Source organism: Telopea speciosissima, chromosome 11, assembly GCF_018873765.1.
Source record: "Telopea speciosissima isolate NSW1024214 ecotype Mountain lineage chromosome 11, Tspe_v1, whole genome shotgun sequence".
Classification (NCBI taxonomy): Eukaryota; Viridiplantae; Streptophyta; class Magnoliopsida; order Proteales; family Proteaceae; genus Telopea; species Telopea speciosissima.
Window position 1 is genome coordinate 49,429,514 of NC_057926.1, and position 16,427 is coordinate 49,445,940.

General features: G+C 36.4%; 1 protein-coding gene across 1 annotated transcript; it reads right to left on the minus strand.

Annotated features, from left to right (window-relative positions):
* Positions 1-8,500: 8,500 nt before the first annotated feature.
* Positions 8,501-16,114, minus strand: LOC122645945 (protein DJ-1 homolog D). Its single transcript, XM_043839368.1, has 5 exons — positions 15,954-16,114; positions 15,702-15,818; positions 13,280-13,720; positions 10,109-10,471; positions 8,501-8,918 (listed from the first exon to the last, which is right to left on the minus strand). The coding sequence occupies exons 1-5, from the start codon at positions 16,017-16,019 to the stop codon at positions 8,730-8,732; spliced, it is 1,176 nt and encodes a 391-aa protein (XP_043695303.1). The 5' UTR covers positions 16,020-16,114; the 3' UTR covers positions 8,501-8,729.
* Between the last annotated feature and the right edge of the window lie 313 nt (positions 16,115-16,427).

Sequence of the window (16,427 nt, forward strand, 5' to 3'; positions counted from 1 at the left end):
CTTAAAATTAAATAATACTTACCAAATAAATTTTCATGATTGATTTCCTCCAATATCTTATTGCTGTCATTTGAATTCATCATGAGAATTCTTTTCCATTATTCTATTAACATACATTTGGATTGAAATAGGAAAGCAGTTTATGATGAATTGTTATTAAATATGGCCGATGTCTGATTAGACCTTAATGCTATTGCAGTAAGGAAAAAGAAAAGGCTGATTAACAATTAGACAATACATTCAACAGCACAACAAATACTGTATCTTACTCTTTCACACCCCAAAGCCATTTAGTCATGCCGCATTCTGTTTTTATGCAATCAAGTCTTGTGACCCTTGAATACTGTTGGGTTGTGGCACAACCCATTATCATTTCATGAAGAGGCATCTGAATAATGATTCTGTTAGGTTGTAGTACAACCCATTATTATTTCATGAAGAAACATCTAAATAATTCTGTTCGAGATGTGCACAGTAATGATGAATAGATGCCTTCAGACAATATACAGAGCCTAAAATTTAGTTTTGGATGTTTTATTTAATCTTTAATTTATATATTTTTAGGAAACTTAAAAAAAAAAATTTGTTGAAAAATAACTAATTACTTCTTAGAAGGCCAGAAAACAACCTTCAAAATCAATCCACACCTCATGATTAGATATATTAAAAAAAATCTTATATTTAAAAATTAATTTAAAATTATCTAATTTCACTGTCATATAACAAAATATTCAATTGTTTGCCTTGTAGGATCCACTTTCTAATAAAATTTCCAACTTAATTTTGTTCAAGTTGTTTCCTAATTTTACGTCATTTCAAAGTGCTCGAAAAGAGGTTTAAAACAACGTTTGGATCAATTAAATTGTCTTACAGTGTAAAAGATATTATTTTTCAGAATTTTCAAGACAAAAATAAAAAAATAAAAACAAAAACAAAAAATTTCGGATCAGACCGGGTCATCCCACACCCTAATGAACCGCGTGAACTGATTACGTGTGGCCGTACCACAATGGAACTGTACCAGTTACGTTAGGCTAACACAAGCATGGTTCCTAATCTTGGTATTGGGATTAGATCACCGGATTGGATCAGGATCACCCAAACTCGGGTCAAATATGACACTTTTACCTCTATTTTTTTTTTAAAACAAAAAATCCATTTTTTTAACATTTTTACCCTTGCGGATGGATTAAATTGATCTCAGTATCACTATCAACCAAAATTGGCCAATCCGATCCAAGATTACAGACCTTGGACACAAGCTAACCAACTCGTGCTTGACATCAAGTCAATTCAGCTTAGCCAGAGTCGGATCGAGTCGACCAAAATCTTGGCTGTTTTCTACTTTACAGAATTAGGGTTTTGTGCAAGAGGTATACTTCTTATTTCTTCCTCTAGTAACCATATCATATTTACAGATTTGGAATGAAATTACATTGAGTTTACCTGTTCGTTCTTGTCCTCTAGTAACCATATCAATTTCCATTAAGTTGTACTACAGTCTAAAGATCAATATTGTTGTCTCTCTGTTGGGGTCATATGGTGGAAATAACCTGATATGGGTAGCACTGAGCAGTCAGGTTCAGGCCATTAAAACCTACCCTAATGATAAAAATGATGTGTAGCAAGGAATTAAGATCCTCTACAGTATTGGCGGGGCGACAGAAAGATGCAGTGAAATCTTATTCATAAGGATCCCCCTCTATATCTCAACCATTAGACAAGAGAGGTGAGGCGATGGGGTTGCAGAACACGTTTAACATCAAGGTGGTTGGTGGGGGAGATTAATCACCAAGTTGATGCAAAAAAAATTCAGGATAATACATGTAGAAGTATTTCATTTGTTCAAAATGAAATGATACACAACAATTGTAATTTATGAACTACAAATGTGGTCCTACATAGTTTTGATGCCCCCAACCAAACTAGCAACACTCAAAAAGCATAGTTAGGATAACACCGAGACATAAAAAGTTTATCCTTTCAAAGACCGACGAAAATTTTACAGAGACATTTCTGAAAATTTTGAAATTGATAATAGTTGCACAAAGAACCATCGATGCAAAGTTTCTCTGATTTTAGATGACATAAGCACCAACACGCACACTCCATCAATCCCTAACTTTTATATTCTGAATTTCAATCTTAAGGATTTCGAAGCACGGTCAAAATTTCCTTTTTGTTTTCAAGTGGTCTTGGTTAAACGATTTATCTAACTAAAAAATGAAATTGATTGAAATTTTGAACTAGTATTTGTTTATTTAAATAATAATTTATTTGTGCTTAAATATTTTGAACCCTGTTCATAGGCATCTTATGCATTGAAAATAGAACTAAGTGTACTTTGCTAATGGATAATTGTTGAGTTATACTTCTACCCTCTGGTGTGGAAACTTTTTTTTTCTTTTTTATAATTAAGAACCAGAATTTATAAACTAAGAAGTCATAGATACATGGTCTCCAAAGAAGTCAAAGTTATATTGTTTCTTCATGTGTGTATCAGCCCAAAAAATTGTGAGATAATAATAAGGTTAGGGTAAGTCAAAGATTTAAACTAAATTCCAGTTGAATTAGTTGTGATTTGGATTGAAATGGGAAAAAGAGGCCAAGGCCAAGGAGTTGAAGACTTGAAGTCGGTGCTAGGAGCAAACGATCCACCTTCTTACTGGCATACTATACTTCTTTGAGATCTATACCCAATAAAGAGGCATGACCCAGACCTTTCTCTATGCTTGCCACTGTGGCCTCCATTTTCTGACTGGTACCCAAAAAACCTGCAGCCACCAAAATTATGCTTCCATCTACCAAATATCTTTTTAAAACTGGGTCATTAGATCCTGCGCAAATCAAAACAGGAAAATGTAGTATAAGAAATTTTGCATTCCAAGAGAGGGTAAATATAATATACAATAGGTACATCACCAGGGAGAATAGGGATGGCGGATGTATATTAAAATCTGACACCCATTTAGAGACATTATGAAGGACCCAATGAGGATCAGGTTTAGCAACTCCATGAAGTTCCTAAGACTCCAGATAAAATAACAAGTGATAACTAACACACAAAAAAACCAATAAATTAAGAGATTGTTTATCTAAATGCTTGGGAGTCAAAAGATATGCAGAGATTATCCAAAGAATAAGCAGAAAGGAATTCTGTTCTCAATCCCAAAGGGCCCGCAACCCAAATCTACTGACCCATTCACATGATAGAAAAAGGTACCAATAGGATTCCACATTAGATTCACACAAAACACAAAATTGGATCCATTTGTATCCAATGTGGAATTCCTTCATTTAAAACATGCCAAAAAAAGTATTCTAATTTGATATTTAAATGGTATTTCTGTCATTTCACAACAAACTCTCTGCCTAGCCACTGCAACAATCGTCCTCTGTCGTCGTCGTCTTCTTGTTCCTCTTCTTGTCCAACCCCACACGAGAGTAGCAGGTAAGTCCCTTCTCTTATAAGAAGTATTCAAAGATAACACCACCAAGAATATTTCTGTCTTGAAATAGCCACATATCTATGTGACAATGAGAATTTAGTGGTCAACTTAACAGTGAATTTTCCATCCTTTGTAAGAATACACCAACACCAGTCATTAGCAAGAGAGATAGGAATCAACATAATTGAATGAACAACAACGGTAGGTGGATATGAGCTAAGTAAGGGAACATTCCATTCAGAACCATGAATAAAAGACCTAGTAAGAGTCTTAGAATCACCACCATTAGACATATGGGGGAGTGGAAACTTGTAGTTAGTTACATCGATATTCAAAAGCACAAATTAATATGAAGGCCACCCCTTTAGCTAGCACATACTAGGAATATGTTACAATCTTGATGATTATTAGCAAAAGTCCAAGTTCATTGAAAAATGAAGTTTTAAAGAATCTATATTTAGAAACTAACATCAAAAGACGAATCTACAAAAAAAATTGGAGTCAAGGTTATCATCATGCGATATCAAACTAGAACGTTTATAAAAAATCATATTGAAAAAAGAGCATTAAAATATGATCCAAAACGTAAAAAGATTAAAGGAAATAAATAACACTTACCAAATAAATTTTCATGATTGATTTCCTCCAATATCTTATTTCTGTCATTTGAATTAATTCCATCATGAGAATTCGATCTTTTCTTATATTCTAACAACATACATTTGGATTGAGAGAGGAAAGCATCTTGTGATGAATTATTATGAAATATGGCTGATGTGTTTGATTAGACCTTAATGCTATTGCAGTCTGGAAAAAGAAAAAGCTGATTAACAATTAAGCAACACATTCAAGAGCACAACAAATACTATATCTTACTCTTTCACACCCCAAAGCCATTTAATCATGCGCCATTCTGTTTTTATGCAATCAAGCCTTGTGACCCTTGAATTCTGTTGGGTTGTGGCACAATCCATTATCATTTCATGAAGAGGCATCTGAATAATGATTCTATTGGGTTGTAGCACAACCCATTATTATTTCATGAAGAGGCATGCATCTAAATATTCTGTTGGAGGTGTACACAGTAATGATGAATAGATACTTTTAAACGATATTATACAGAACCTAAAATTTGGTTTTAGATGTTCTGTTTATTCTTTGATTTACATTCAACACATTTTCAGGAACCTTTTAAAAAAATCTGTTGGAAAATCAGTAATTACTTCGTAGAAGAGGGCAAACAACCTGAAAATCAATCCATACGTCATGATTAGATATATTTCATCATAAAAAAAATCTTATATTTAAAAATGATTTGAAAATATATAATTTCACTATCATTTTACACAATAATCAAATTTTGGCCTTATAGAATCCACTTTCGAATAAAATTTCCAACTTATTTTTGTCCTAGTTGTTTCCTAATTTTAGGCCATTTCAAAGTACTCGAAAAGATGTTTAAAACAACACTTGGATCACTTAATTTGTCTGACAGTGTAAAAGATATTATGTTTCAAAATTTCAAGGCAAAAAATCGGATTAGATTGGGTCATCCCACACCTTACTGAACCGCGTGAACTGATTACAAGCGACTGTACCATAATGGAACCGTACCTGTTTACCTGGGCCAAATATGACACTTTTGCCTATGTTTTTTATTTTTTTTACTCCTTTACCTTTGTCTATACAGATGTATCAGATCGGTCTCGACCAATACCAATCCAATCCAGATAAAATCAACCGATCCGATCCAAGATTACGAACCCTGGACACAAGCCAACGACTCCACATCGACTGACTCGCACTTGACATCATATCAAGTCAGCATAGCCAGAATCGGATCGAGTCGGCTCAGAGTCTGAACCAAAATTTTGGTGCTTAGACGTATCTTGGCCGTTTTCTGCTTTACATAATTAGGGTTTTGGGCATGAGATACCCTTCTTATTAACCATGTCGTAATTGGAATGAAATTACATTGAGTTTACCTGGTCGTTCTTGTTCTTCTCTGATCGATCCCTGTCACGTGGTTCGTCTCCTCTTATTTTCTCCCTATGTTCTATGCTCTTCTCCCTCGACTCTGCCGGTCCTCTTATTTTATGTTCCACCCTTACTTCCCATTCCCCCTTACCAGCCTTCCTATCACCCCTCTTCGACCCTCACTTGGTACCCGAACACAGGTGTGACTCACCATGTTACCCCTAATATTCAGTCCTTATAGTCCTATGACACCTACAAGGTGTTCGGATCAGTTTCACGTCGGCAATGGTAAGGGCCTCCGCATTTCAAATATTGGTAACTCCATTAATGTTCTTATAAAACTTAAAATATTTTGAGTGGACCTGTAAGCTATCCGAGCCGGGTTTTTTAACCCGAATCCGCATTAATACATGTTAGCTAATCTGAAATCAGTTGTCACAAACTCATAATCTCATTTTGGAGAAATTAGTGAGTTGTGCTACTTCTTTATTACTTTGCTGCAATCTTTCTTATTTGAATTCAAGCAAGTTCTGTTGTTATAATCACTATTAATTGGTAGAGGATTGGAACTTATTTATATTTTAGCTGCTGAAGTTCTTTTTTCTTACCTCTTGGTAGAAGGTATCATCCTGTGTAAAACGGTGGGGAAAGAGGAAGAGACTTGGTCCACACTCCCAGATCACCTTTTAATGTTAATTAGAGAAAAGCCTAAATAAGGCTAAATTTTGTTCAAAACTTGTATGTTGCTGCTCTCTGTAAGAATTGGTGGTTTGCATCTCCAATTGACTCCAACATAAACACCACCAAGTTCTCATTGCCATGGATCATGGCTTATAGTGGTTTGGATAGCACTATACAAGAGTTTATAGATCCCTGGTACAAGAAGAAATATATCATTAACCTCCCAGATCTCCGTCGAGCCTGTGTCATTTACTCAAAAGAAGGATGGTTGCTTCTACTTAGGACAATTGGAGTGAATAATGAAGTGAGAGAAACACCAAGAGGAATGAAAAGTAAGGCCTATTCCCCATTGTTACTCAACCCTCTTACTAATGTTAGAATTGAGTTGCCAAAACTGCCTTATGTGTATCTGCTAGCTGGAACATTCTCTATCAGCAATGGTGCTCTTAGCCATGTGGCCTTTGCTGCATTTGATGATGGTACGAACTTCTCTTTAAATGAGGGCTCTGTTTCTCCAAATTTCTTTGTAATCAACCTGACAGAGGTAAAAGTGGAGATGATGGAACATCATGGAAGTGGTTCAAGTATACACCAACTCCTGGGGTTAGATATATGAAATGTGTGGTTGGTTTCTTAATTCTTGGTGGTTTTTTGTACTGCTTTGATGCCTACGCAGGGATGCTTGTTATTTATTTGTTAACTCTTTCATGGAGAGAGTACCGGAGATTTGGAAATGTTGACATATAAAGTAACATTTTGGAGTGCGAGGGGCAAATCATTGTTATGCGAATGAGTGAACGGATGAATAGTTTCAGATTTTTCAAGTTGAATCTGAGCAACTCCTCTAATAATGATGAGGTTTATTGGGTGGAGCTAGAAGATGATGATGTACTCATACAGGACAGCATTTGGTTCACTGGAGATAGGTCTTTCTCTTCTTTTACAAGAAAAGTATTGGACGGAGGAAGGTCAATGAAGAAAATAGTCAACAACATTATTCTCATCTACCAGGAGAATAATACAGCAGCTAAGTGGATTTTCAGCAAAATTGATGGATTGGAGAACTGGGGTGTATATGTTGATCAAATTCCTGATTTCCCTCCATTTTGGGTGGACATTAATTGAGATTTTTATTATGTTATAGAATTGTTAGCCTATTTGTATTCATGAGTATACTGTGGAATCAATTGATGCCTAAAATGAACTTCTTGAAACTTTTTGGTGAGCAGCAGTAAGAATACCAATCAACTAGTTGAAGTTTGGAAGAGCTCTTGCAATTCATAGAAGATTTTTGTTTTCAAAATTCAAGAGAACCCGTATAACAACATTGAGTGGAAGATAGAAGTGGAGTAGACATTAAATAATATGCTGAAAATTAAATAAAAAATGAGAATGGAAAATTTTACAAATTCTATTAAGTGGAACACTTGGGCTGCGTTTGGTGTGTATTCTAGGTCGATAATGCATTCTAAGATGATTAAAACAACCATTTATAGCATCTTAGAATGAATTCCAGGAATGCATACCAAACTCAGCTTTGGTGAAAGCAAGAAAAGAACTAGGGAATTCTGGGACATGTCCACCCAAAGTTCCTTCACAATTCCCTCGAGGAACATTTGGATGTTTAGGTTTGAGCAGATCTATACCTGCAGGTGCTCTCTCTTCTATCCATCCTCAAGCCCAACACCTAAACCTGTCTATCTACTTTCATCTCCTTGATGAAACTGGCCTACATTGAGCCAGAATTGAACTTGCTTATCTTATCTGTACACAATTTTCTCCAGATTTTCAAGTTAACTGGTTGGGTTGTTTTCCCCCTTTCTTTGACAAAAAGGTTCCAAACCACTACCACCCCTATGAAAAGCAGGACTTGCACTGAATTATGCTCCCTTATCTGACTCTGCTTTCCATGAAAAGTTATTCAATCAAAATCTGAATTGATTCCATTGTAGTCAGAGAGTTATGACTTAGCTCTCGCATTAATCTGAACATTCCGACTTAGTAGGCTAAAGTCCACTTGACAATAGCCAATGGCCGGTTGGAGAAATTATCTGATGAAGATCAGTTTCCATTAAGTTGTACTACAGTTTAAAAGTCAATATTGAAGTCTCTCTGTTGGGGTCATATGATGTCTTTGGTGGAAATAACCTGATATGGGTAGCACTGAGCAGACAAGCTCAGGCCATTGAAACCTACCCTAATGATAAAAATGATGTGTAGCAAGATGCAATGAAATCTTATACGCTAGGATTCCCCTCTGTATCTCAACCATTAGAGAAGGGAGAGAGAGGGTTTATAGTGGTGGAGAGATGGGGTTGCAGAACAAGTCTATCATCAAGGTGGCTAGTGGGAGAGGTTGATCATCAAGTTGGTGCAAAAAAATTTAAGGATAATCAAAATGAGATGATACACAGAAATTGGAATACATGAACTATAAAGCTACAAATGTGGTCCTACATAGCTTTGATGCCCCAACCAAAATAGCAACACTCAAAAAACATAGTTCAGGACAACACCGTGACATTAACAGTTTATCCTCTCAAAGACCGATGAAAATTTTACAGAGACATGTCTTAAAGTTGTCACGGTACATGACTACAAATTAGACTCTTTATGATACTACTAGAAAGATACAGTTACGCCAAGCAATACCATGAACTGAGAGATGAACTCAGGATGCCCAGGCCATGCAGCTCCTGTCACTAAATTTCCATCAGTGAAGCAACGGTCTATTGGATTTGGCTCTAACCATGTTCCTCCTCCCAAGACTACATTGAGCTTCACAGCAGGGTAAGCAGTGCATTTCTTCCCCTATTAGCATAACAAGAGATGTAAATCAGTGTGTTTGAGTAAGCACATAAGCATAAATTACAACTTCTAGACCAAAGACAGGAAATGATTATATAAAAAACACGAAAACAAATAACTAGTGGATAGAAACACCATGGCACCATGATGTCCTGATACAGGTGAAATTATCCACAGTTGCAAGTTACAATAATCCTATAATCCAATAACTTAAGACTAACAGGAAATTCAATAAAATATAGAACATGTTACAAACTACACGCACAATATGGAGCATTTGCTGGAATGTAGGAAGAGTTCATAATAACAGAAAATCAAATTGGAAGAAGAAACGGAGGGAAAAGTTTTTTAAAAAAAATTGCAATTTTATTGAAATGTGAAGTACTATCAAGTAGAGCTTAAGAACATTCCAAAGCCCAGAGAGTTCTATACTCTTGCAAAATCCCACATAAATTGTCTTGAGTAATGAAGGGACAGCCACTATTGTTCATCTACCAAGGGGATAACACACTCAATACTTACAAAAGTTGGATTTTTAACTAAAGATATAGTACATCACATTCCCAACAATATAACATAATATAGTATTAATAGGGGAAAACACCACTTCACTGCCCCCCCCCCCTGCCCCCCTTTCTCCCCAACCCTCCACAAGAGCCTTCTCATGGCTGTCCATTTTTGGGCCACATGGAAAGTAATTCTTGGGGATTCACCGTTGGATGGGTTTTACACATTGTGGATTAACCACCTAATTTGGGGTCCCATCATATGGCCCACAATTGTATGTTTAAGTTCAACCAAGGGCACCAAAGTTGAATTCTGAACAAGTTTTCGAAGATTCATATCTACATGTGGGAAAATTGCATGGAGCTAAACTTACCAGGCCAATAGACAATGACATGGACAATTAAGCCCACAAAATTTAGTACCAATGGAACTGCCTTCTCATGATGGAAATCTGGAAGGGACTTCGCCAAAATAATAACAATAGTAACAGTAATAATAAATAGTTCGACAATTACGACTAAGATTCGTTACTTTGTTAAATCAGATAGAGAATCTCAATCCAAGGCCATTGGTAGAACGTATTTACTCATCCATTCAAACTCAAAAATAAACCATGAGATGATTTAAGACAATAGTTCCATAGAAGCATAACATTAAAAGAGAATCATAAACGAGAAATAAACTACCTTGAGAACACCAGCAGCAGACAAAATCTGCTGTCCATGGCATATGGATGCCACTGGCTTCCCCGCCTCCACGAAGTATTTCACCAAAGCAAGTACTTTCTCATCCAGTGCAAGGTATTCAGGCGCTCGGCCTCCAGGGATCACGAGGGCATCATAGCTCGTCGCATCCAAGCCTTCAAAGCTAGCAGTCAGGGTGAAATCATGGCCTGGCTTCTCACTATAAGTCTGATCACCTTCAAAATCATGGATAGCCGTTGGACACTTGTCACCTGCCCCTTTTTTCGGGCATACTGCATCTACATGGCATCCAAGGGCTTGAAGAGACTGAAATGGAACCATTACTTCATAATCCTCCATATAATCCTGCATAAATGAGAAAAAGGGAAAAATGATTCTGGATACCTTGGATATAAAATTAAATTCAGTGCTCTGGTCAATGGGCTGATGAAGTGTAACAAAGACCTCACCATAACTTAGCAGTCAATGAAAGATAGTAGAACTGACCTGCTTTTCTCAAATCAGCATTTTTGTTCAGTTCTATGAACAGAACCAGTTAAAGTTGAGCAGTCAATCAATTTTCTTTTTTCAGACACAAGGATAAAGATCATGTCAATAGAAGTATCAGAAGACCAAATTTGTCAGTCTAGTATATGTCAAGACGGTTGATCAATACCATTTTTTTTTTCTTTTTTTTGAAACAACTCAATTCAACTATACCTTTGCCCAACTAAATGTGGTCGGTTACATGAATAATGTCCCTGCCATTCAACTTTATTTTGTTGTTGGATATTGTGTCCATCAAATTCAAAATATAAATTTTTTTATTTTAACTAATTCACATTTATATTTTATAGGCAATTGTGTGTCCAGACTCCAGAGGTATGACCTCGAAATATTCGCAACTAGGGACGGAGTTGGGATCTCTGTTGGCATAGTTGCCGCATTGTGTGTTCCTATGAATAGAGATTGCAGACACAAATATGGATAATAGACGTGTTAGCATGTTTGATGTTGGAGCACATTTTCTTGTTGGGTGTGACTGGCATGAGAAGCTCTCGTTCATGCTCTAGGCCTATTGAACGCCTATTCCTGCCAATGCAACATCCTTTTCATTAGTTTATGGAATGGAGGCATACTTGTGTGTATCAGACTCGATCTTTCGAGATCCTGCATGGTTTACTGTCGGATATTTTATGTAACAGGGTTCTCATGATCCCCAGACCTGAGAGGTCTTTATCTTTGCAGACCAACACTGTATACTTTGATATATATATATATGCTTGATGTCTACATCTGACTGGCTATACATCACTACACTGTGTAAATGATGATATCTCTTCAGATATCATTTTCACAGGCCATGAACAGTCAAGAGACTATGTTATGGCTCAACGGCATGAAGGATGAAATTGCAGATTCCTTACTCTAGTAGATCTTCGTAAACCTAATTGTTCGTCAACATTTTCCTCATGATGAACAACTGGTTCACCAACAACCTGATTTTCCTGTGGTACTACCTCATGAGGAGTTTCCTCCTCAACCAAAGGAAAAGAACCAAGCGTCATAGGTAAAGGCAAATTCTGATCCCTCCCCCTTTACCTTCTAATGTGGAAGCATTTAATGGAATACTAAGTTCGTCAAAATATAAGCTCCATGCCTGTAGACTCCCACTATTGGTTTCATCTTCTAGAAATTTGAAAATTTGCGTGACTCAACAATATTATATGTGTGTGTGTGTGTACGGTAATAAAATTTGAACACTTTGGACCTTCTGAATATCCAAGAACTGTTTTAAGGTCCAATTTTCTTTCCAATGTGTTAATGTGTTATATACCCTTACCTCAACAGGGCAGCCCTTGACACGTGTATGATGCAAACTAGGTTCCCATCCTTTCCAAAGCTCAAAAGGTTTTTAGGCACAACTTTGGATGGAACCCTATTTAAAATATACATGGTTGTCTTCAAAGCTTCACCCCACAAGGATATGGAAAGATTAGAGTTACTAATCACACTCCTTATCGTGTTCATGAGTGTTCAATTCCTTCTTTCAGGAACGCCATTTTGACCCAGAGATCCAGGCATGGTATATGGTGCAATAATACCTTACTCGTGTAGGAAATGAACAAATGGACCTAGTCTTTGTCCCGATTCTACGTACCTACCAAAGTACTCTCCACCTCGGTCTGATCGTACAATTTTGATCACATTTTCAGTTTGCTTCTCTACTTCTACCTTATAATTCTTAAAAACATCTAATTCTACATTCTTATGAAATAGAACTAGAAGATAGAGATACGTGTATTTTGTGTGATCGTCTATAAATGACATAAAATATTTCTCTTTGTTCAGACAAAGGTGTGGGAAAGATCCACAAATATTTGTATTTATGATCTCTATAGTCTTTGTACTTCTAACGCCCTTTTTGGGCTTGTCGATCTGTTACCCTTAATATAGTCCACGTAAGTTCCAAAGTCAATAAAATCAAGAGTCTCAAGAACTCCGTCATTTACAAACCTTTTAATTCTATCCACAAAGATATGTCCTAATCTTTGGAGCCATAATTTCATGGATTTCTCTTTCATAACACAACGTTTGTTGCAAACATTAATGGAAGAACACAATAAATTACTCTCAAATGTTGAATTCAAATGCATCACATATAAACCATTTACCAAAGTACCAAAACCTACTTGAACATTGTTTTTTAGTAAATTAAATATTGTTCCTTCAAAAACAAACTTAAAACCAAAATATGTCAATCTAAACACCGACAAAAAGCTCCAATCAAAGTTGGAATATAAGAAGTTTTGTCCAAGTCCAACATGTATCCTAAAAGCAACATGAAGCTACAGCATAGTTCAGCTATAATACTGTAACTTGACATAATGACAACTATAGAAGCATATGCTTCAATCAGATATATTCAAAGTTTACATGCGATTGTGGGTCATCCAACAGCAGTTTATGTGACCCTTTCCCTTTATCTAGCTAGGCAGTTTCTACTTATTTATGAAATTGCAAAGTAGAACTATTACTTACTTGATAAACACTGACAGCTAATATTTAACAGATGATGATAGATTTATCAAATATCCCAAGCATGTGGTTCAGGAAAGCTTTTTCTCAGTAGCATTTTAAAGTTTGATATTGACAAACAAAATTACAACTTACCCCACAAATGAACAGAATCCGTTTATTTGAGCCAGTAATGGTGCCTCCAAGTGCCTTCACGAAAAGTCTGATAAACTCAGGATGCCCTTCATACGTTGCCGCAGTTATAAGATTACCATCTACTACACATGCCATCATGGTCTCTGGTTCTACCCAACGAGAACCAGCAGCTATTAGTATTGGCTTCACAGGAGGGTACGCTGTGCACTTCCGGTCTTTCACTAATCCTGCCGCTGCCAAGATCAGTTGCCCATGGCAAATGGAAGCAATTGGTTTTCCAGAGTCAGAAAATTTGCTCACTAAAATTAGAACAGATTCATCCATTGCAAGATATTCTGGAGCCCGTCCTCCTGGTAGAACCAGCCCATCATATTTGGTTGCGTCAATCTCATCAAATGTTACATTAAGTGTGAAATTATGACCTCTAGACTCAGAATAGGTCTGCAACCACAGAACATATATGAAAATATGAAGCCAAAGAAATGGAAATAAAGAAATCCACGCAATTTCTAAGAATCAAATAAGAGAACAAAATCGCAAAACATAGAATGCAAGCAGTGTAATTGCTCATCAAAGTCTGCACTGCTCCATCCATCTTCATTAAAACTGCAGGGTACATTTCGAAGATGAGACAAGTACCCAGCTTGTATACAGAAAGACATACCACAATAGTTAAATCCTAGAATACATGCAACTATGCAAGGGCAGTCTAGCATCCCATAGAACATGGCAAGGATATCTCCTCAATGAAAATAAATCTCAGATGTATAGATGTCCACATCCTACTGTGTGATTGTGGTGTATAAGGTTACTGTTAATTACTTCCCCTGCTTGTATTGGGTCAAGGAGTGTTTGCTTATATCAGCACTCAAAGTCCAAGGACCTGTTTTCCTTATTGATTAAGCTGTTATTCATTAAAATTTTTAAGGAGAGTAAGACTAGATAAGATAATGTAATTTGTACATCTCCTGCTTATAATTTCTCCCTGAAGAAGCCAAGTAGCCAATTTTCCGACAAGAAAATACAGAAAGTGCCAGATGGCTACCTGCATCACAAATTTATGGTTTTTCTCCATGATACTTAATACAGTATTAGATGGAATGTATCTAGAACTGATGACCATTGCCCCAGAAAAAAGGGAGTGGAATGGAAGACGAAGCTGCATAATGGAGACTTGAAATTTTCCCAATTATGTATTTTCTGCAGAAATATATTCTCCCCACTCTTTCTTTCTTCAGCATAAGCCACACAGTTCATTTTAAGTTATGATTTCAAATGTTACAGCAAAATGTACATGCTAAGAGTTCAAATTTTTAACAGTTATACCATTGGAAGGGTCATAATGGGTTACAAAATATGCAAGATTTAAGCAGCTTTTATTTCATTATTATCATTTCCTCAGGTCACTAGTTGGTAGAAACGTTGGCAGCATTAAGAAACAGAAAACCTAGGAGCAGTAAAAGCAGTAAAAAGTTGGACTACCTAATTTAAGAATTTTGAGAGAGACTCCAGACATTCAAGAATCACTAATATGCATCATCCCTGTCCCTTGATACCCTGGTTGGAATTTTAGATCACAAAAAATTATCTAACCACCTTTGCTAAAACCCCAAATTCTCAATTTTTTTTATGTAGTCATCAAGTCTCAATGAGTCAGCAATGATTCTAATTGTCCATAAGCAGAAGTAACCTTCATTTAATAGCTATTTTAAGAGAATAGTGTTTCATAGAGAAATAGAGGACCAAAGTCCTACCGCCACTGTGCTAAGATGAATTTTGGGGGAATTTCAACCCACAGAATTTCATGCAGAATTTCCCATTCATTCAATACCAGCAAATTGGCCACACCCAAAAGCCCATCATCCATAAAACCTCTCTCTTTTTTCTTTTCTTTTTTTAAAAAATTAGCAGAGCCCTATAAATTCCACAGCTCAAGATGAAACCCTTTTTCATCAAATAATCCTTCTACGAATACTCTGTAGCAATAGTCTAGATGTAGCATCATCTAGACTTTTTTTTTTTTTTACAGAAAAAAAAACATAGTCTAGATGATTGAATTGAAGAGAGTAACATGAACTTAATCCTTTCATTTAAAAGAAAAAAAAACGAACTTAATTCCATGAGATCTTTCCGCTACATCAGAGTATCAGACTCCTTCACAGCTTATATATTTACATGGTTGACCAAAGGAGCTATGAGAATCTAAACCGAAACTAGGATCCAAATTCTATAACTGGAAAAAATGAAGCTCCTGAACAATCCCTTCATGGAAAAACAACTATTCAACTAGAGAACATATTTAAGTTAATTTAAGAGACAATACAAATATTTCAAGAAATCATCGAAAATGGAAGGAAAAAAATAAATGGATCAGTTCTACAATTTTGGCTGATAGATAAAAAATAATAATAACAATTCCAACCTGATGACCAGAACTCTGATGAACAGCGGTCCGGCATATATCACCAGCTTTCTTTCCAGGGCAGGCGGCATCGACTGAGACACCATAAGCTTGCAATGCCTGAAAGGGTACCATTGCCTGCAAAGCACACAAGAAACAGAGAAAAAAATAAACCCAGTTCAAGAATTTGATAAACAGAAATCAGAAAGAAATGGGAAAAACCAGGAAAAAGAAAAAGAAAAACAACGATTTTCTTATGAATTGCTGCGTTACCTCGCAATCTTCCATGTAATCGCCACAGATTATCAGAACCTTTTTCTGAGATTTCAAGCTAGCCATCTTTCTTCACTCGGAAGATCAGAGAGAGAGAGAGGGAGAGAGGGAGTGACGATGTTCGTGTGAGAGAAGTGCTGAGAAAGCAGCAGCTTCAGATTTCAAGCCCAACACAAAATCAATCCATGCCTATCTGTTGATATCACTAGCAGAATAACAAAATCTTTTCACGTGGTTGACATCGGAGATATTTTTATTTTGGGGTTGATGTTCTCGCAGCGCAGCCTGCGCCAAGACAAATGGGTCTGGTGGGTGGTCATTTTGTCCACCTCCATGTGTTTGAGTGCAGCTTGCGTCCTAGGCATAGAGAATATTTGGACTATTTTTTTTTTAAGTAAATATTTTAAGGATGTAGTTTTTTTATCCCAAAGTGTGGGCTACGCCAACATTCCCATGTGCCTAGGTCTATATTGT

Excerpts from the sequence above, each read along its gene's own strand:
- LOC122645945 (XM_043839368.1), bottom strand. The coding sequence starts at position 16,019 with ATGGCTAGCTTGAAATCTCAGAAAAAGGTTCTGATAATCTGTGGCGAT. Across the intron at positions 13,721-15,701 it reads ATCAGAGTTCTGGTCATCAG|ACCTATTCTGAGTCTAGAGG; the intron begins GTTGGAATTGTT and ends CTGTGGTTGCAG. Across the intron at positions 8,919-10,108 it reads CTGCTGCTGGTGTTCTCAAG|GGGAAGAAATGCACTGCTTA; the intron begins GTAGTTTATTTC and ends TTATGCTAATAG.